Source organism: Euleptes europaea, chromosome 12, assembly GCF_029931775.1.
Source record: "Euleptes europaea isolate rEulEur1 chromosome 12, rEulEur1.hap1, whole genome shotgun sequence".
Lineage (NCBI taxonomy): Eukaryota > Metazoa > Chordata > Lepidosauria > Squamata > Sphaerodactylidae > Euleptes > Euleptes europaea.
The window spans coordinates 33,748,201-33,768,324 of NC_079323.1; the positions used below are offsets into that span (position 1 = coordinate 33,748,201).

General features: G+C 39.7%; 3 protein-coding genes across 6 annotated transcripts in view; 2 read left to right on the forward strand and 1 right to left on the reverse strand.

Moving 5' to 3' along the window:
* NIT2 (nitrilase family member 2) overlaps window positions 1-20,124 on the forward strand; it is a 160,072-nt gene that overhangs the window by 124,706 nt on the left and 15,242 nt on the right. The gene's annotated exons all lie outside the window — the stretch shown is intronic.
* TFG (trafficking from ER to golgi regulator) lies at window positions 83-16,678 on the forward strand. Of its 4 annotated transcripts, none has more exons than XM_056858632.1 (8): window positions 83-292; window positions 4,688-4,771; window positions 5,090-5,236; window positions 7,900-8,067; window positions 12,053-12,193; window positions 13,557-13,649; window positions 14,900-14,940; window positions 15,872-15,994. In XM_056858632.1, exons 1-7 carry the CDS (start codon window positions 109-111, stop codon window positions 14,932-14,934), a joined length of 852 nt encoding a protein of 283 aa, XP_056714610.1. In that variant the 5' UTR covers window positions 83-108; the 3' UTR covers window positions 14,935-14,940; window positions 15,872-15,994. The 4 variants fall into 4 exon arrangements, with proteins under 4 accessions (XP_056714610.1, XP_056714611.1, XP_056714608.1 ...); XM_056858633.1 differs by having other exon boundaries at window positions 15,875-15,984; XM_056858630.1 differs by lacking the exon at window positions 14,900-14,940 and having other exon boundaries at window positions 15,872-16,678.
* ABI3BP (ABI family member 3 binding protein) overlaps window positions 19,314-20,124 on the reverse strand; it is a 166,421-nt gene continuing 165,610 nt past the window's right edge. The window contains exon 48 of the mRNA XM_056858638.1: window positions 19,314-19,784. Within this exon, the coding sequence (XP_056714616.1) occupies window positions 19,669-19,784 (116 nt within the window). The 3' untranslated portion in view covers window positions 19,314-19,668. The remainder of the gene's footprint in view (window positions 19,785-20,124) is intronic.

The following is a 20,124-nucleotide window of genomic DNA, read 5'->3' on the forward strand; positions in this document are numbered from 1 at the left end:
TCTGCAAAGTTGAAGAACATTTTTTGTGTCTCTCCCAATCTAATTTCAGGGGAGATACTAACAGTCTGTTCTTTTCCTAAGAACTCTGTAAGAAGTTAAGAGATCACCATGAATGGTCAACTGGACTTGAGTGGAAAGCTTATCATTAAAGCTCAACTGGGGGATGATATACGAAGAATCCCCATTCACAATGAGGACATCACCTATGATGAATTAGTTCTGATGATGCAGAGAGTATTCAGAGGGAAACTGCTCAGTAATGATGAAGTTACAATCAAATACAAAGATGAAGGTATGCTTTTTCTCCATACTTTTGGTGTAGGTTTAGAGAAATGTAGTGTTCTTGAGCTCTGTGCTCTTCTCCACTGGTCCACTCAGCCAAACTCTCTCCCCACTTAACTAGCTGATTTCAACTGTCTCTCCCACCACCATTCCGTCAGCTCCCGTTGGCTGCTCTTAGGGAGAGATGGAACATAACCTGTCCGTCCCAGAGGCTATGCAGGTTTCTCCTGTTTCTGTAGTGTAATCCAGGGCAGAGGACATTTAACGCTTGCACTTGCACCCAATGAGAGGTCTTGTTGGCACCCACTTTCCAGAAGTGGCTTCGTCTGAACAAGACCAGAGTAATTCTGTAGTACTGAATGCTTTTCTTGAAGCTGCTAGTCACCATGAGATTCAGTGAACCCTTTATCTCCTGACCACGTCCCACATGACACTGACTTGCTTACAGTTTTCCACTCAGGAAGAGCAGAAGTATTTCTTGCCTCTTAAAATTCATTGAAAGCATTCATTTCCAGATATATTAAGTTCACTCTAAAAATGTTTTCGGTATTGGATTTTAGGGAACATTAGCTTTGTATTTCTTTCAGGCTTCCTGATTAGATGCTGTTACAATTAGATGCAGATGTGTCTCCATGGAATTGGGATAGGAGAGGCAGAATATCTGTTCCAGAAACTTGTCTCATGATTATGCAGTCTAAAATTATAGTAGACTTTCTTCATGTATCTTCTTAAGATTGAGCTCCATCAAGAAGTTGTTGCCATCTTTACCTTAAATTGCTGCTTCATGAATATAGTGACTGTTGAGGTACACTTCCTGGGGTAACTCAGTATGAAGAAATTTATGTAAGATCTGTAAGTAATGCCCTGAAATGTTGTGAATTGTCTGTGTAGTTCTTGATGGAGATTAGTAGGTAAGGAGGGTGGCTGGGAGAGTAGAAAGGGTGTGTATGAAGTGGAGTGGCTTTGAGTGACAGAATGAGAGAAGGATGGAAACAGATTGAATAAGAAGATGTGACTGAGAAGGAATATATTGGAGAGGCTGAGGAGAGAAAGGGAGAACAGGGTAGGGTTTTTGGAGAAGGTCATAGAAAGGGCTTGGCTAAATAGGTAGGGATTTATAAAGGGAGGTAGTTAGGAAAGGATCATATTATTGATAAGATTAGGAAGAGTTAGCTTTATTGTTGTATCTTTTGTACATATCTATTTGATTTTTCCAGTATTGTACTGGAGGTTGAGAGGAATGAGTAGATATTCTGAACTACAGTTGACTCATAGAATAGTTTTTTATTCATTTTATTTTATAAATATTCATTTTATTTTATAAATATTTTGTTCACAACAGTTCTTCATCTAAGATTCATGGTTTCAGAGGCAATGCACATGCTAGCCAGTCTTAGGTACCAGTGAAGTGGGTTTAAACGAATGAGAATCCAGAGTTTGTTGGTGTTGAGGAAGGCAGGAAAACAGACTGGTTTTCCTCAGGTTCAAGAGATTTGAGAAGACCTAAGAAGGAAAAGGGAGTACAGATCTAAAGTGATGTAAAGAAGTGGGATATGTAAATAAGAGACAGTAAGGGAAGAATCACATCAAGCTCCACTCATCAGTAGTCTTCAAGCCTGGAAGAGTGACTATAATTGTTACAGATGTCTCACCTGTGTGCCGGCTTTCACCAGTTCTGTAAAGTCTTGGTATGCAGCTTTTTGCATTGGTCAGCTGACTTTTGATTCTAGTAGGTCCTACTTCATCATTTTTTTCTTAGCCTTGTCCTGTATTTTAAAGTTCTCTTTTAAAAAGTGAACTCCCACTTTTTCATAACCCCCAGGCCCACCCCTGCTCACTCACTAAATCCCATAGTTCACTGCGCTTGCAATATTTCATTGGGGCTCTGCTTCTGTGCGCATCACCTGGCCTGCCACTCCGAAAGCCTTGCTTTATAGCCTGTGCTGAAGTCAAGGAGCAAAGTACAACTCTGAACTTGATTCATTCTGTTGGGTCAGGGCTTTCCCTGTAAAAGCTATTCTTGAGTACTGTTGGAATTCAAAGAACAGACTGTTGTTGTTTTTAAGTGTGAATTTCATAGGGTATCCCAAGTAAGTGTGCCCATGGGCCTGGAAGATGTTCTAGCACTTTGCAGGAGTACTAGCACTTTGCAGAAGTACCAGAGGCATACTGGCAGCCACACCAGGCGGAATGGATGTAGAATGTGTTCTACTACTAAGTATTTATTTTATTCTATTTTTTATTTCACAAAAATTATACCCTGCCTTTTTGCCCTCATAAGGGCCACCTGGGTGGCTAACAAATTAAAAACATACTTAATGAACCTACCTTAAGAACCATTAACCACCCCCATCACTAAAACAAACTCAGAGCTAAAATACACACATGAAAACATAAACAGTGGCTTATCTTTATAACCGCTTAGATAAATAAATGGGGAACTTCCTAAGGTTCAAGACCAGTCATTCAGATAGTTGGCTACAGAACAAAAACGTTTATGAAGGAACTGCTTATCCAGAAGGGGGGAAATCTTGTACTTTTCAAGCACTGTGACACAGTTTGGTTTGGATGCTGAGCATAGCAGCTGCCACAAACAAACAAAAGATCAGGTGCACTGTCAAGTACTTTTGAGCATAGAAAAGCAACTCCGTTGCTTGGCTTTCTTTCCTTTTTTGTTGGCAGACGGGGAAGCTTTTCAATTGTAAAATATGAGATAAAAGCTAGAATCACCTTTTATGTCCCCGTATCTTACTGTAAAATGGAGCCAGAAAGGACTGGAGAGAAAAGGACATTTAGATTGAACAAAATTTTAATACAAAGTTCTAAAATCCTACAGGATCTCTGTATTTCAGCCTACAGGCAAGTCTGCTACAGTCCAGACAATGGCACAATGTAGTGTGTATGTTTTTACCTAATGAGTTAGGTGAGAGTTCCTTTCTATTTGTCACATCTCAGTTTGAAGTTCTAGGGTTGGTTCAGGCAAACTGTGCCTCTGACACCAAATGGGGATTTTGTTCTGTCCACTCTGCTACATTCGAGATTAGTGCTTTGCGCTGTAATATATGAAGGGATACGTGTTTCTCCCCTGCACAACGACAGCTCACTCTTACATAGAATTGGCATTTGGGTCTTTCAGGCAGACTGGTACCCGAACCTTTCTTTTTGTACGAATTACCCACTATGCTCCTCTAGCCTTTTATCTTTTGTGTCATCATACTTATTTGATCTTTCACTGCTACTTCTACATCTGAGTCAGAGTCCTATTTGTTGGGTGACAGAGTCATAACGATTATTATAGATGCTCATTATCACAGCCTGCCTCTGATCTGAGATGCCCATGTGGACAAGGAATGCTTGCTGAGAGGGTAGTCCAAGGCTTTCCTGGCTGTGGCCTTCGTACTCTGGAACTTTCAACCCAGGACATGCCCACCTTGCTCTCTTGCTTTTGGTGTTTCGGAGGGCATTTTATTATGAGGGGGATTAATTGATGCCCTGGAAAGGGATCTTTTATTACAATTATTAATCATTCTGGTTGTATTTTATTGTTGTTTTTATGATTGGTTGTGTCTTAGCAGCTGCTAGCTTAATTTTGTAGCTTTTTAGATTATAAATAAATATTTTACTCTCATGTCTTTAACATGCCTCCAATACAATTTTGTGGAAATACAGACTGAATCTTCAGAATACAAAATTTTCTGTGTACTTAATACCTATAAAAATAGGATTGTGTTGTGTTTTTAAAATGAGTACCCAAGAGAGATTCCATCAAGATTCCTTATTTTTCCAAATTTCTTAGGTCTTGCTTCAGTCAGTTATCCTCTTTTCCTCTTCTGAATATGTTACTTGCACCACCATAGCACTGTAGAAGGGATATGTTAGTGATGCTATCGGATTTTTGAGTGCTGAAGAATCTGATTGGAGGTGTCTTTAGAGACTCCAGAAGCAGCTCATATTCCTCTCCTCTTGCCCACAGTCTCACACTTCCTTGAATTAAAGTGAACTGCTTAGAGTTTTTGTCGACTGCTTACCTCCTTTGTCCACTTCTCTTCGGGGAGAATTGAATTGTGCTGTTCATCTAAACAGATTCTCGTTGAGCACTATGGGGTTCATCAAAGATACTTTGGGTAAAGATGTACCACTAACTTTGGGTGCCTTTATCACTTGAAATAGGCATGTGACTATTGCTACTAGCAGTTTTCCGGTTTAAATTTGGGACTGATTGGACAAATAAGGCTATTTATTGCTCTTTCTACTAGTTCTCTCCCTTTTACCTTTCTAGATTGGCTCCAGTATTTTGTTGTGTGGAGTAGTTCCGAACTCAATTTAAAATGACCTGTTATGTAAAGCAAGTTATTTCATTTGTCATATGCATTAGATCTGATTCCTAATTCTTTTTAATTAACAGATGGAGATCTTATAACAATTTTTGATAGCTCAGATCTTTCCTTTGCCATTCAGTGCAGTAGGATACTGAAGCTGACACTATTTGGTAAGTATAAATGCTTTTGGAGTCATTTGACAGTTTTTACTCTAGAAGGATACATCAGAGACTCTTCTCCTTCCCCTTCATACTCCTTGGTAGTTATTTTTCATTTACAGTTCTGTGGCAATTCAGGAGAGGCAAACCTTTTTGCTCCTCTGTACAAATGCATTAAATTTTAAGGGGCCAAGTTATGAACTGTGTGTAGAATTGACTATAAGTTGTATGATCTGTGGGATTCTTCCATTTAAGTTCTTTCTGTAAGGACATGGTCTTCTGAAATCAGTTCTTGTGCCACAAAAACTTATTGACATATGCATTTCACAGTTAATGGTCAGCCAAGGCCTCTAGAATCCAATCAGGTGAAATACCTCCGCCGAGAACTGATAGAACTTCGTAACAAAGTGAACCGTTTGTTGGATTGTTTAGAGCCACCTGCTGAGCCGGGACTTTCTACCAGCCTCCCTGAGAATGGTAAGTTGCCAGCAACTGATATTTATCAAATAATTGCTGTAAATTTTGCTACTCATTGTGTCCGCACATGCACAGACATCTATGTGCCCATGCTGCTGGCAACTGGAGATTTACTTAAGGCAGCAACACTGATGTTCCTTGTGTGTGTTAAGTGCCGTCAAGTCGCTTCCGACTCATGGCGACCCTATGAATGAAAGTCCTCCAAAATGTCCTATCTTTGACAGCCCTGCTCAGATCCTGCAAATTGAAGGCTGTGGCTTCCTTTATTGAATCAATCCATCTCTTGTTGGGTCTTCCTCTTTTCCTGCTGCCCTCAACTTTTCCTAGCATGACTGTCTTTTCCAGTGACTCTTGTCGTCTCATGACGTGACCAAAATACGATAGCCTCAGTTTAGTCATTTTAGCTTCTAGGGTCAGTTCAGGCTTGATTTGATCTAGAACCCACTGATTTGTTTTTTTTTGGGTAGTCCATGGCCAGTGACACATCCTTACACTTCAAAATCTTTTCTAGCTCCTTCATGGCTGCCCTTCCCAGTCTCAATCTCCTTCTGATTTCTTGGCTGCAGTCTCCCTTTTGGTTGATGGTGGAGTCAAGGAATAGAAAGTCTTGAACAATTTCAATTTCCTCATTGTCAACCTTAAAGTTGTGTAATTCTCCTGTAGTCATTACTTTTGTTTTCTTGATGTTCAGCTGTAGTCCTGCTTTGGCACTTTCTCTTTTAACTTTTAGGAGTAGTCGTTTCAAATCTTCACTTTTTTCTTCCAATAATGTAGTGTCATCAGCATATCTCAAATTATTAATGTTCCTCCCTCCAATTTTCACCCCACCTTCATCTAAATCTAATCCTGCTTTCCTAATTATATGTTCTGCATATAGATTGAAGAGATAGGGAGATAAAATACATCCTTGTCTGACACCTTTGCCAATTCGAAACCAATCCGTTTCTCCATATTCTGTTTTAACTGTGGCCTCTTGTCCAGAGTACAGGTTGCGCATTAAAACAATCAGATGTAGTGGCACACCCATTTCCTTTAAAACCAGCCATAGCTTTTCATGATCCACACAGTCAAAAGCTTTGCTTACAAATGTCTAAACGGGGCTTATGCAAAGGGTCTGACTAAAAATCCAAATTGCTCTGGATTCAGATAGAAACAAGAAGAGTCTAGTATGAAATATGAGGAAAGTATCACATTAAGTGGTCTTAAGAATGATCTTTGCTTAAATCCATTAGTGCTGGCTTCTGCTGTATGTTGGGATGAATCCACCTGTTTAACGTACACATGTGTACGTCTTATTTAATGTTAATGATCGGATGTTTTGGACATCATTATTTCATAGGGTTGCCAAAGTCGGAAGCAACTTGACAACATGCACCATCCACACAGGTCTCATTTAAACAATATCTCCCCTCCTCCTTTCAGGATTATATTTGAGAAGAGATTGGGCTTGGGTTTGTTCAGTCCCTCATCTGTGAGGAGAGGGGAGTGTCAACCTGCGGATCTTGTATGAATGCTGAGAGATTGAACCTGAGTATGAACTCCTATGTGTGCTGTGCTTAGCTGAAAGGGATTTAACTATCCACATAGTTAACCGATCTAACAAACTGCTGAGTAATTTCTTAGGTGTCTACTCAAATGGTAAGTTTGAAATCTTGGAACCACACATGGCCATCTAGCTGTGCTTCATAGGAAAAACACAGGGAGGGGCTGTGGCTCATTGGTGGATCATCTGTTTGGCATGCAGAAGGTCCTAGATTCACTCCTGGGCATCTCCAGCTAAAAGGATCAGGTTGTAGGTGAAGTGGAAGATCTCTGCCTGAGATGCTGGCGAGTTGCAGCCAATCTGTGTAGAGAATACTGACCTTGATGGACAGTGATCTGATTCAGTATAAGGCAGCTTTATGTGTGTTCACAAACGTGGAGCATTTCTCTTTGATAGAAGAACATAGAAAGTCCTGGTGATGTGGAGACAGGAGGATGACTGCATTATGGTTATAATATTCTGGTTTAGACAAGCAGCATTAAACACCCCCAAAAAACAAAATTCCAGTTACTTCCTCTCAGTTAACACTGAATAGAATAAACGAGGTGCATATGGCATTTGAAACTCTTATGCAGCTGGTGAGATCTTGACATTGCTTTTTCTCCCTCCAAATCTGGATCTTATCCCCCCCCCCCAAATCTGGATCATATTCCCTATCATGTCCTTGCATGTAGGTGATAATGGTTCTGTTTTCTCCAGCTGAATTGAATAGATTTTTTTCTTACATCTTAACATAGTTGCCTGTATCACTGCTGCCTGCAAAGTTACCTGACCTTTAGTTGGTCAGAAAAAAAGCAAACGTGATATCCCACATCTGTTCATTTGACTGAAACTGTTGAATCAGAATGAAATCATGTGGTGATGTGTACCCAGTTGTAGATTTGATGTTTGCTATTGTGCCGTTTGGCAGTTGTACAGACATTTGAGTTTGATCTGTTTGAATTTTGTGAATCCTAACATTTAAAAAAATCTAGTCTTTCTGAATGAAAAGTAATACTTCAGTAGAAGATGGCAAAATTTGTGATGTGGCCCTTGAAGCCAATGATTTTATGGTAGCCCCTGATGGAAGCAGTTCCAAAAGTCAAAGCTAATCATCTAAAAACTTCCTTGTATTTTACAGATGTTGCAGATGGGAGGGAAGACAAGCTAGCTACTACTGACTTAGCCGTCAAGCCGTCTACTCAAGTTATAGCAGCAAGTATGTCTGCTTTTGATCCATTAAAAAATCAAGATGAAATCAACAAAAATGTCATGTCAGCATTTGGGCTGACAGATGATCAGGTGTCGGGTAAGAATATATATTTTATTGAAAACCTTGTTGAAGTTTGAACCTTTCAGAATCAACCATACATCGTGAGGATCTGATCAAGTGAATGAGTGAAACGAGGTTTTTAAAAAAATTAATTAAAATATTTGTACCGGATAAGTAATGCTGCCTTGTTACAATACTAATGATACCTTTTCTTGGCTATTGTGAAAGCGAAACACTGTCAGCCGGTAACTTGCTGGCAATGAGATTCTCTTATATGGTATCAACAAGTCTGATATAGGATCAAGGGCAGCATGTGATCAAGGCTGAATGGAATAATGTATGTGGCCATCCTGGGTGGTACACCATCTCTGCATCCTTGTCAGTCGCACAACTCTCTCTCTTAATGACATCTGCTTGAGGCTGATTTTCAGCAAACCCCAGAAGGCTTAGCAAACAATCACTAGATAACCTCATATGTTCTGAATTTCTCCTCTCATTTCCTATAGTTCTTAGCTGATAGGGCACTAGATAGGTCTGCTGCTGATTGTCCAATGTGTGGTATTCATTCAAAAATTTATATTGTGTCATTCCATCATGTAAGTATTAGAGGCAGCTATAAAAATAATTTGAAATGGTATAAAATGTCAACCGCTTAGAAAAACTGCCTATTTTGTTGGATTCAGGCAGTGTCGTTCAGGCGGCTGCTAAGAACCGATTGGTTGGATAGAAGTTTGTTCATTTAAAACGTTATAGTAGCTGAATGTTTAGGGAAGGAATTCCATAATTGGGATACCATCATAGAGAAGTCTCTCTCTCTGCTAGCTGCTGCCTAACTTCAGAAAGCAGAGATATCAAAAAAAAAGAGGCTCTGATGAAGCTATTGGAATATTTATTTATTTTTTATTTGTTTATTTTGTGATTTATAACCTGCCCTCCCTGGCCGAAGCTGGCTCAGAATATGGACATGTTTACATAAGAAAAGGTTATTCTTTAGAAACCCTAGTGCCGGATCATTTGAAATTTCATAGAGAAAATCTTTGGCCGTTGGAAATATTACTGTATTTTATAATGCACTACAGCATGGGTAAGCATATTAAACCAATAGCTAAATGTCATTTATAGGTATTTTGAGTATATTTCGAGACTATAATCCTTTTGTTGGAGCCCAGTACAGGTCACAAATAGCTCAGAAGCCAGTTTCTAAATATAATAGTTTTAGTTTTTTTAATCTCTGATTCAGGATTAGCTGTACCTGGCTAGGGAGCTACCTGTTACATGAAATGGCAAAGCCGTGAAACTGATATGTATATATTGATACGGAGCTCGTGCTGCATCACTGAAGGAATGAAGTATACTTCACAGCTGTGACTTGGCAGCTGACATATACATGTAAACAGCTGAGAGAGAGAGAACTTAGTTGCAGCTTCTTGACAAGGGCCACCTTTCCACAGTGTTTCACAGTACATAATAAATTGCTTATCCTTGTAGTAGAGCAGATCACAGGGTGTCCGACAGCTTGAACTGATAGACAAAGTATTCTCAAGGGGAAAAGGGAATTCTGGCCACAGTTATTTGGGACTGGTTTCCTGAATGGACTGGAAACCCTGTACAAGCCAAGACAAGCGTGTTACAGCTGTCCATGTGGATTTACTTCAGTGAACAGCAAAAATAGATCTGATCCTTAGGAGAAGCAATCAGATGGCCCTTTCACCACACTGTCAGCTGTTGCATGCTTTGAATTTGGGTTGTGTAAACCTCACCCTCAGAATCTGTACAATCTGGGTATTCTTAGGGGCTTTCTTCTCTGTGGCTGCATACAATGATTGTTTCTGTTGAGCAGAGGTGTGAAGGCCTGGGGTAAAAAAAGGGAAAATCCTAGGGGATGGGCATGGGATTTCCCCCTCAACTTCTTTCAATTTTTGTAAATGGGGGTGGGGGAGAGGAAATTTGGTGGAGTGCTTAAAAATATATATATTTTTTCCAACAAGTGAATTTTTTTAAACATTTTTCTCTTTCAACATGTGTAATGTGAAACATTTATGTAAGGCAACATGCCACATTAGCTAAAAATAATGCCTTTGTATGTTATATATATAGAACACATTTTCAAGAAAGTACCGGTATCTGTTTAAAAGTGGATAATTTTGGTAGCAATTAATATGCTGTGCTCTGTTTGATGACCGATTATAAAAGAGTTCAGTGCTTTCAGTGCTAATCAAGTTTGATACCCAAACAAAATATGCTGCTAGTCCTTTTATCTTTATTGCACAGTTTATTCAATTTTTATTTTTCCTGCCTCTCAGGCGGCAAAAATTATATATTTGCCATTCTGCTTGTAGAAAACGAAGGCATTTACTTTACTTATACTTTACTATTCTTAAAATTCTTTAAATATGATAATTAGTACAATTTTATATGCCAAGTACATTATAAATAATGCATTTTATGTTTTTAAAGCAGCAAAACATGTTTAGGTTTGATAGGAAAATACATATTGCATATGTTTCAGTTTTCCCCTAAAACTGGTTTTCTGGAAAAAGAAGTTTCCCCCATGGCTTCAGCATTTCTGGCAACTTTATACTTCTGCTGTTAAATGAGTAATGGTCCCCTTAGGGCCCAGCACGGGGCAACCTGTGACCTGGCTTAGGATGGGATGCTAAGTACAGGTGTAATAGAACTTAAAGCTGCTTTGGTGGAGGTAAGAGAGAATAAGTGTGTTATTCACAGTGCAGTCGAACAGATATCTCCCTGTGACAGCCATGCATAATAAAAATATTTTTTTTGAGTTGCACTTCTAGAAACCCAGCGACTGCTTAAAGCCCTTCAAAATTGGTTGGATCAGAGACTGTGTTTTTTCTGTGTTTTCCTCGAACAAGCACATCTTGTGTAGTGACAATTTTACAACATTAACTCCTAATTTCTGGAAATTTAATTAGTTGGTTCTTCACTCATGTAGACAGATGGAGTTTGTAGGGGTGGATCTTCCTCCCCTTTTCATTCCCCCAGCTGTCTCAAGTGTCCCCTAAGTAGCTTTTTCTGAGGGTCAGTGACTGTCTTGCAAAACTAAGCCATGTTATAGAGGGGGCTGCAACAATGAGGAAAATTGGGTAAAACTGCTCTCCTTTTCTGCACATTTTCTTCACTCTTATCAAGGAATGGCAGTTTTGTCCAATTTCACCATCCTTATTTTATCCATCTGTACTGCATGGTACATTGTTGAGGAGGTGCAGAGGCTTCTGAAGGGATAGAGGTTTGAAGGTGGCTATAATGTTAGTAGAAGCTTTAGGGGAAAGTGGGGAAGGTTAGAGTTTTAAAACAATTCTATTCAGGGGTTAGGATTCAACATGTTACACAGGTTTCTTTGCATGGTTATTATAATAGATGGCTTAATTAAACATCTGTGATTTTATTTATTCAGGGAAATTTACTGCTTTGTACACTTTTCCTTTCCATGTTGTTTTTATTAGAATGCAGTAGGCATTTACAGTGATAAAGTAAACCGCATGGTTGTGTGCCACCTGTGTATGTTAGAATTAGCTCTAATTGGATTACAGTCCTATAGGAATGCCAAGTACCATTATGGTTGTTGTGAAATGTAGTAAAGTCATCTTTATGTTAATAAGCAGTGCTATTTCTCAGCTGTGCACTAAATGAATATTATGCCTCTGCAACAGCTATTTCAATACATTTGAATCAGATGTCCAGCTTCAGATGACTTCTTTCAGTTAAAATAGCTAGCATCTAAACAGCAAACCAAACATATTAAAAGGAAAGGATCCCCCTCCCCCCCCGGCCATTTTTTCATCTCCCAATAAAATGCAAAGGCCCAAAGAGTATAAGAAACCACATTTTGTACAAAACTAAAACCTTCAAATTCGAGATTGCGTACTAAATGATCTTATGGTTAGGCCTTTCAGAGAGTGAAACTTAACGGAGATGCATCCAGCTTTGGGAATGAGAGAGATTTCATTAGACTTCTATTTCTACATTGCTTTTAGAGTGTTTCCTTTTTCTTTCCCAGGACCTCCCAGCGCCCCTATAGATGAGCGTGCGGGAACACCTGATAGTATTGCTTCTTCATCCTCTGCACCTCATCCACCTGGTGTTCAACCACAGCAGCCATCATATGGAGGAGGTCAGCCGCAAACTGGTCAGATGGAAGGTGAGCCACTAGTGCGCCCCCGTTAACCTGCTTTGTATGTATGTGCCCCGCCCATATCTCTTGGTATATGACCTTGGGCTCTCTTAGAAAGATGGATATACTATCCTCCCCTCCAACTTCAGATCTCTCTTCAAAACTGGGCCTTCCCCATTTAGCCTGCAGCTTAACCCTGTTAGTTTTCATTCCGTACAATAACCAACCCTCCATTACATATAACCGCATATGCTTCCATTCATCTGTCGCTGCCCTTCTTTCTCCCTTCCCTCCCTTTGTTGTTTTCCCCACTGTGGAAACTTAGATTGAAAGCTGCTCAGGGGCAGGGACTGTTTTTGTTTTTGTTTTTTTAATGCCACTTTGTAAGGTGCCATCGGCATTGATGGTGCTATCTAAATTATGGTAATACAAAAGTCTCCTTAAGCACCTTTAGCCCCATGGACACCAAATAAAGAAGCATACATTCTGTTTAGCTAATTTCACAGTCGTAAGAGCCCAAGGTTTGAAACAGTAGATGGTGCTCTAGTGTTGAGAGTCACTAGCAAGGGTGCAGTTCCATAAAAAAGAAAGCTGTTCTATAGTATTATATTACAACTGCTCGAAAGAGCTACAGTGGTGCAAGCAAAGTTTGTTGCACTTAGCAGTGCTACCAGATTGTGCATCTGAGCATCAAAAGCAGGTGCCATTAAACAGGTATTCCAGAATAACCAAATCCTGCTATAGACCTATGTACTTGTACACATAGAACTTTTGTTTTCCAGAGTAAATTTCCAGAGTAAATTCCAGTTTACTAGATGACATAAAGCTATAAAATAAGGACCTGTGCCTCAGTTTTACAATATGTAGTTTACAATTTAAAGAAAATAGTCTGTGTACCTGAAGGTCATACAAAATGAATAGGAAGAGAGTGACGTACGCATTAAAAGGACATAGACTGCAATGCCCCATCACCTTCCATCTTTTCTCTAAATACTAGATTCCCATCCAGGGGGAAGTCTTCCATTCAACACTGCATTCCCTCTTAGTTCATGTACTAAGTATCACTCGTATCCAACAGCCTAAAATCTTCACACTTCTTTCTTTTCCTTTCCCCCACCAACTTGACTAATGACAGCCCCACTGTCTTTCTCCTAGGCCCTTTCATAGAATAAACCATTGTAAAAGTAAGGCTGAAAATCTGCTTAAATATCTGCTGGGTCTGTCAAATAGCTGTCTGAGAAATATTACACTTCTTCTAGTTTGTCTCTGTGTGTGAGTTTTTTATTGTTGGTTTGTTTCAATCCTACTTTGAGGAGAACTGCTTATGAGGCAGGTAAGGTTGAGGTGCTAATACTTTTTAAAATTAAAGTTTTTAAATTTAAATTGGTAGGCCAGATATATCAACAGTATCCACAACAGGCTGGATATCCTGCTCAGCAGCCACAAGCTCAACCTCAGCAACAGTATGGTATGCAGTATCCAGGTAAGCAGGTGGTAGGTACTTCAGACTTGCTGTGGGGACAGAGGGTGATTACTTAGCTGCCGCTTTAAAATGGGACCCTTAGTTCCTTGTACTTCCATTCCCACAGTATAGGTATCAGGCTTCACTGATCTCGTGACGCTGACTTGGAATTTATTAAGATTGCTCAAGAGACCTCAAAGCTCCCCCCCCCCCAGTTCTTTGATACCCAACCTCGTGGTGCCCTTCTGACTTAGAAGCAGCTGCCGGGGTGCTCCTTTCTACTGGGGCAATCCCCTGTGGACGTAGATCAAGTTTGAATGCTGCAACCATGTGGGTGAAAATGATTGGGTGGGTCTCTCGAGCGTGATTGACCCACATTTGCACCAGTCATGTAATTAACCACTGTAGTTGCGTCATTCACACGAAGCTTTGCCCATAGAGGGCACCTTGTTAAACATAGGTATCATAACTTTCATATAAAGGTTATTGAATTGTGATCCATAGCAATTCATTCCTTGGAGGGGATTCTCTCAAAAGGGTATGTTCACAATGGGCCAATAGAATGCATTGTTACAAAACTGGTTGCTTTTTTTTTGGTTTGTTGTTGTTAACATGAGGGTCAGCAAAAGAAAATGTCTGCTCTAGGTTTCGTTCATTCTCCCCCTCACTGGCCTCTGGAAAGCATCTGGAACTCCTCAGCTATAGTGAGACTACTCAAATACTCTCTTAAACTGCTAAATAAGTAGAGTGAGCTGTAGAGATGTTTGATTCCCCCCCTTTGGAACAAACCTTGCATCAAAGTTGTTTACATTTGGCTTGAACACTGAATTATTGTACTCGTTAATATAAACATATGTGTAGATTTATGTCCTTACCAGAACATCTTTTGAGGCCTAACCTCCCACAAATGCAAAGTGATATAGCTGTTGCATTTGCTAAAAGCAGAAACAAACTTTGTGCAGAAGAGTTCTATTTACAGCCTTTACCATTCTATTCAATGTTCACATAATGCCCTCTCTAGGATAGAGAATAGGTTTTGCTTCTCTCCCCACTTGTTGGGTGTCCTTAGTATGGTTCTTTCTAGCCACACCCAAGGAAACCTGCAAATTTGGTGCTACTTTTTCAGAAAGGTTTGGTTCCATAGTAAATTTTGAGCCCAAGTTCCAGGTGAGTTCAAAATTTACTCCAATGCATTCTTGAGTCCTGTCTTTCTATATTCAGGGTTGTGCCTTTTTAATAATTGTTATGTATCTGGTGTTTAATGCTAACAGGATTCCAGTCAATGGAGAGGTTTCATTGCAAGTAGCTGCAGGTGTGTTTCATGCTAGAGATACATGGAGATATCAATTTGTACAGGATTTATTTTTACATTGGCAGTCTGTCTGTAAAGCCAGTTTTAATGTATCAAACTTGATAGCAGTCTAGTGCGCTTGTCAACCTCTTTACCTTTGCAAACAGTTTCTGATAAGGATTTTTTTCTCCACAGTCAAATTTAAACACGATTAGCAAATCAGTTGTTTCAGACTGTGAATAAAGCAAAGCCTGAATATGCGTGAATTTGTAATTAAATCATGCCAATATATTCAGTGATGTCACTTAAGAAATATTAAAAACCAATCTTCAGTCTGTTCATTTACTTCAAATAACGGAAATCGTGATTTATGTTGTATTTAAAGTAAATCTGATATTAAAATCAGTCTTCTCCCCTGCCTCCTGGGTCGCTCCCTGGTTTTCCTTTGGACATAGTCTTAAGATTGGTTCACATTTGCATGGAAGTAATTGAGTTATTGATCACTGGTTGCTTACCCTGTGAACTTACTTTACTGAGAATCTTTGTGTTTAACGTGATGTCAAGTTATAAGTCTCGACCGGGGAGAGCAGGGTAGTAAGTTGAAATAATAAATAAATAAGAACAAAATCTGCCTGTGGCAGTTAATCTGTGGTTACTCATTTCCACCTGCAAGTCCATACTCCACACTAAGTCCTGTGTGAATCAGCCTTTAGAACACTGCTGTTTGAGAATGCTCCCACTCTTATGCACCAAAGCCAGTTTGTGTGTATTCAGGATGCAAAAACTGGTTGTTCTCCCCCCCACCCCACCCCCAGCTGTGCATAATGTATTCTTCGTAGCCTTTGCCAGGGACATTTGTCTTTATGAACATAGTCATATTACAACATGTATCAAGCTGTTTGCTCTTTCTCCATTTCACCTAAACATGTGGCTGTTCCTTTCAATCTCTCAGCAGGCTACAGCCAACAGACTGCTCCTCAACAAGCGCAGCAGTTCCAGGGATACAATCAGCAACCATCGCAGGCTCCAGCACCAGGCTTTCCCAGCCAGGCTCAGCAGCTTCCGGCTCAGCCTCAACAGTACCAGGCAACCTCCTATCCTGCACAGAACTACACCACACAAGCTTCCCAATCTGCCAGTTACAATGTGCCCCCAGCTTCTCAGCCTGGAATGGCTCCAAGCCAGCCAGGTGCTTATCAACCAAGACCGGGCTTCACACCACCACCCGGAACTACCATGACACCCCCTCCTAGTGGTCCTAATCCTTATGCACGCAACCGTCCTCCTTTTGGCCAGGCCTATACCCAGCCCGGTCCTGGATATCGATAAGGAAACTGTGCTGCTGAAAGGCCCCAGGTTAATCCAAGCAGCTGTTGAGGTTGTTCCATCCATATAGACTCCAAGATTCTTTAATTGGTACTAAAATACAAAAACTAATGAAAAGCAGAATATTCTTTGGCATCACTATTGCTGCTTAATTTGCTGGGATAAAATGACCAAATGAATCTTGTTTCTTGCTTTAAATTGTATTGGCTTTCTTGTTTAATATTGGTCCCTTTGGAAACACTACCTAAATGTTTGTAAAGTAATGACATTCTCGCTTGCCATATTGAACTGCTGGGTGAAAATCTAGCTGACTTATTTGGCTTGTTTTTACTAATACAATGATGTACTAAATTAGATCCACTTGTTAAAAACTAGATATAATGTATAAATTGTAACATGCACATTGAAATTGAATAAAACATTCAAACCATCATTTGATTGTTTAATTGCTGAGCAGTCTGTTTCCTTTACTTGTGTGTGTGTAAAGTCCCATCAAGTCGCATTAGTCTTCCAATCCGCCCCCCCTTTTCTTCAGGCATGCATGTGCTTTTAAAGGATCATGTGAATTGAATGATTATGGAAATTGCTGAATAAATTCATCCACTCAGATTGCCTTGATGAGACCAAGTCCAAGAAAAATAAAAGATGTGGAAAGGAGGGGAAAGTGTTAATCTGCTCTTATTCTTCTTTAGGCTCTTGGTAAAATGATAGTCCTTTGGAGGTGAGACAAACATCCCCCACAAGTAGAAAACTATGAATGCGTTAAATAAAGTGAAGTGCTTTGTCCAGACCAAAATAGCTAACTGCTCCATTCAAGGATCTGTAGTACACAGGGAACTTCTCACTGTTTTCAGATCTTCATATACATTTCTTTGTGCATTCATTTATTTACTTCATTTATCCCGTTCTCCCCAATGGGGACCCAAAGCATTAAAATTTAATGGTAAGATGGTGTGACTAAAACTTTTAACAAATAGGATTCTTGGGCTCAGTCCTTCCCCATCCATGCCCAGAGGGATCATCATGGGATGTAAAATTGTCTTGTTGTCTCCTCTTTTCCCTTTTGGTGTATGCTCAAAGTGGGGAGGGCTAGACAGTGATACAGGCGATAAAAGACCTATTCCCATAGATGAACATTGGGGCAGGAGAGATAAAGCCTCTGATGTTCAGAACATTTGGTCCATATATATATCCTTTAAACCGTACAAAAATCTTGTAGGTGGCTGTTTGGAAAACTCTTCAGCCAAGACAAGCATAATGTAGCGGGATGGGACCACACAAGATGAAGGGTGGTAGACTATGGAAGTTCTTCTGCCAAGTACTTGTGCAACAGATGCTTTTCTAGTGCTCTACTGTAACTTCTAATGATATCTGAATGAAATCAGTTGTGGGCCACTGGCTGCAACCGTGCAAGGATTGCATGAAGATGCCAATTATATATAAACCAGTGATTGGAATTATATACTGTGTGAACAGACCGCTGGACTTGACCCAGCATGGCTTTTCTTATGTACCTGCAGCTACTGCAATTTGTTATTTTGTGGCATCCTGTTTCAGGTTGCCATAAATGAACCCCACATGGAAAACACAGACGCCTCCAGGTAATCTTTTCTCTCTCATTCTATTCCCTCCCTTTTTTATATCAAGTACCATCTCAAAACAGTTCTGCACCACATTTTAGGAACCCCTCTGACGGAGGTTTCTAAAAAACCTTGTGATCATTTTTAGGACCTGTATTTCTGGTAACTGAAATTGTGAGTGATGCTGAATGATTCCAAAATATGTTTTATGATTAAAAATACTTTATTAAGAGTACAGTGTACCTGCAATGTACTTAGAAGAAATTCTCTTATTAAACAACCCATCCAATATTCCTTGTGTTCCTTTTTATATCTTAATACATTGAATAAACACCTTTAAAACCTACACCTCACATATATATATATAATGTCTACATGTTTAAGCAATACAAATATAGCAATTTTGGAAGGACTGAGCTACTGTATTTTCAAAACAGTCTTAATATTTCCATTCTACAAAGCAGATCACATTACTTTTCAATTTTATATAAAGTAAACTATTTTTAAAATATAACTGATGTAGGTTGTTTTGTATGCTTTGGAAGTAAATTATTGTACACCTATTTCATTAACATCTTCATTGACCTATATTGTACTCTAATAAAACTCCATGATCACTGGTTTGTCAGAGTACATGTAAACTTGCTTATGCTTAATCTGACTGTCAGCTGCTGCTTATGTCCTGTATCATTTATGAATGGTGGATGTGTTTTGATAGCAGCTTTCGGTGGAAGCAGTGAGTGAGAAAAGATTAAACTTCTGCTACTATGTACTTTTGAGGGGGAAAGCTATGCTTGAGGTATGCCTGTGCCCTTCATAAATGACACTGGTACCTCACAATTGGGTCTCTGCTAGAGGGCAAAGCATCTTGAGAACTGCACGTATTCTACCGATTTGCCTGGCAAAAGATTTTGGGCGCTTTTAAAATCTTTAGGCAGTAGCTAAAATTCATAGAGACCAACATTTACAAAACTTGCCACTAGTGTTAGCTATAGTGGGGCGAAAGTAAATGCCACAAAACAGCACATGAGCCCTTTGACAGCCAGCTTCAGACAAGGAAGAACTAGAACGTGGAGAGCAGACCTTTGCACTGTGGTCTCAGTTGCTTTTGCTACAGCGGCCAGGCTAAGCTCAGCACACGTGGCTACGGAACCCTTTATTAGCAACCAAATTAATCGGGTTTCACCCCAAGATAGTGTGTGTTAGATGCTGCTCCAAGTAGTAAAAGAAGACTACCATTCAGCAGCTGAGGATATAGGGTAAAGGAATCATCAACAGTTCCCTCTGTTTGCAGTATCTTAATGATTGTAGTGTATATGGGTACGAGAGCTCTATACCACTATCAATTTTCCAGAGTTTGGAATAAGAGAATATCTTCTGCTTCATAGGGTCAGATTGGAAAAAAAAATCAAACTGCTATGACTGAATAATTTAAGTGTACTTGAAAAGAGCAAGAACCCAGAACATGAACTTCGGCAACATATATCACTACAATTCAGAATATAATGGTTTGTCAACTTTTTTGTTAAAAGGTGCCTCAGTGTCACAAAAATGATAAATAATAAACTACATCTTTCAAAATAGATGGTACTATAAGACACTAGTAGGGAGCCAGCTTCCCAAGACATTACTTTAGGACATGTTCTAACTTCTAACTCCTTACAAAAGATCTGTAAATCTGGGCAACTATTGAGTAGCCAATGCTACTGAATAGTTGACACAATATTGTCACTAGGTTTCAGTATGAAAAGAATAGTACCATGGCATGTTTTCAATCACTGAAGTTTGTCTTGTGTTGATCACAGCTGGATGCAGTCCATCAGCATTCAGTTCATGTCTTGTTCTACCATTTCCCAGGTATTGGAGTTCCACATTCGTACCAGTGAACATAGTTAGTGTGAGTTGCGGCTCCTATTTTCCCAAACTTGACAGGCTCCTGTCGAAAAGCTCTAAAGAAGCCTGGTAGAGCAAAAGGGGGAGGGAGATACGGAGTTTAAGGTCAGCATAACTGTTAGGAACTGAATCATACTCTATGTTTTCAGGGGTACACGAAAACAAATGGTAACTGGTTGTAGATATTTTCTGCATTTCCTTCCCCCCAGCAATCCTTTTCAACCCCACAGAAGTTTATTCTCAGGGTTGCAGGACCTGTGAAGATTAACAGCTATGCAAGTTGGGATAATGCAGTGAAGAGGGGGGAAAGGGGCCAAAACCACCCCTTCCCTCTTTCATCAATGGAGTTGCTCTGACGGGAAAAGCAGAGAGGGCAAATTCATCCCTTTCACTCAAGTGGCAGTCC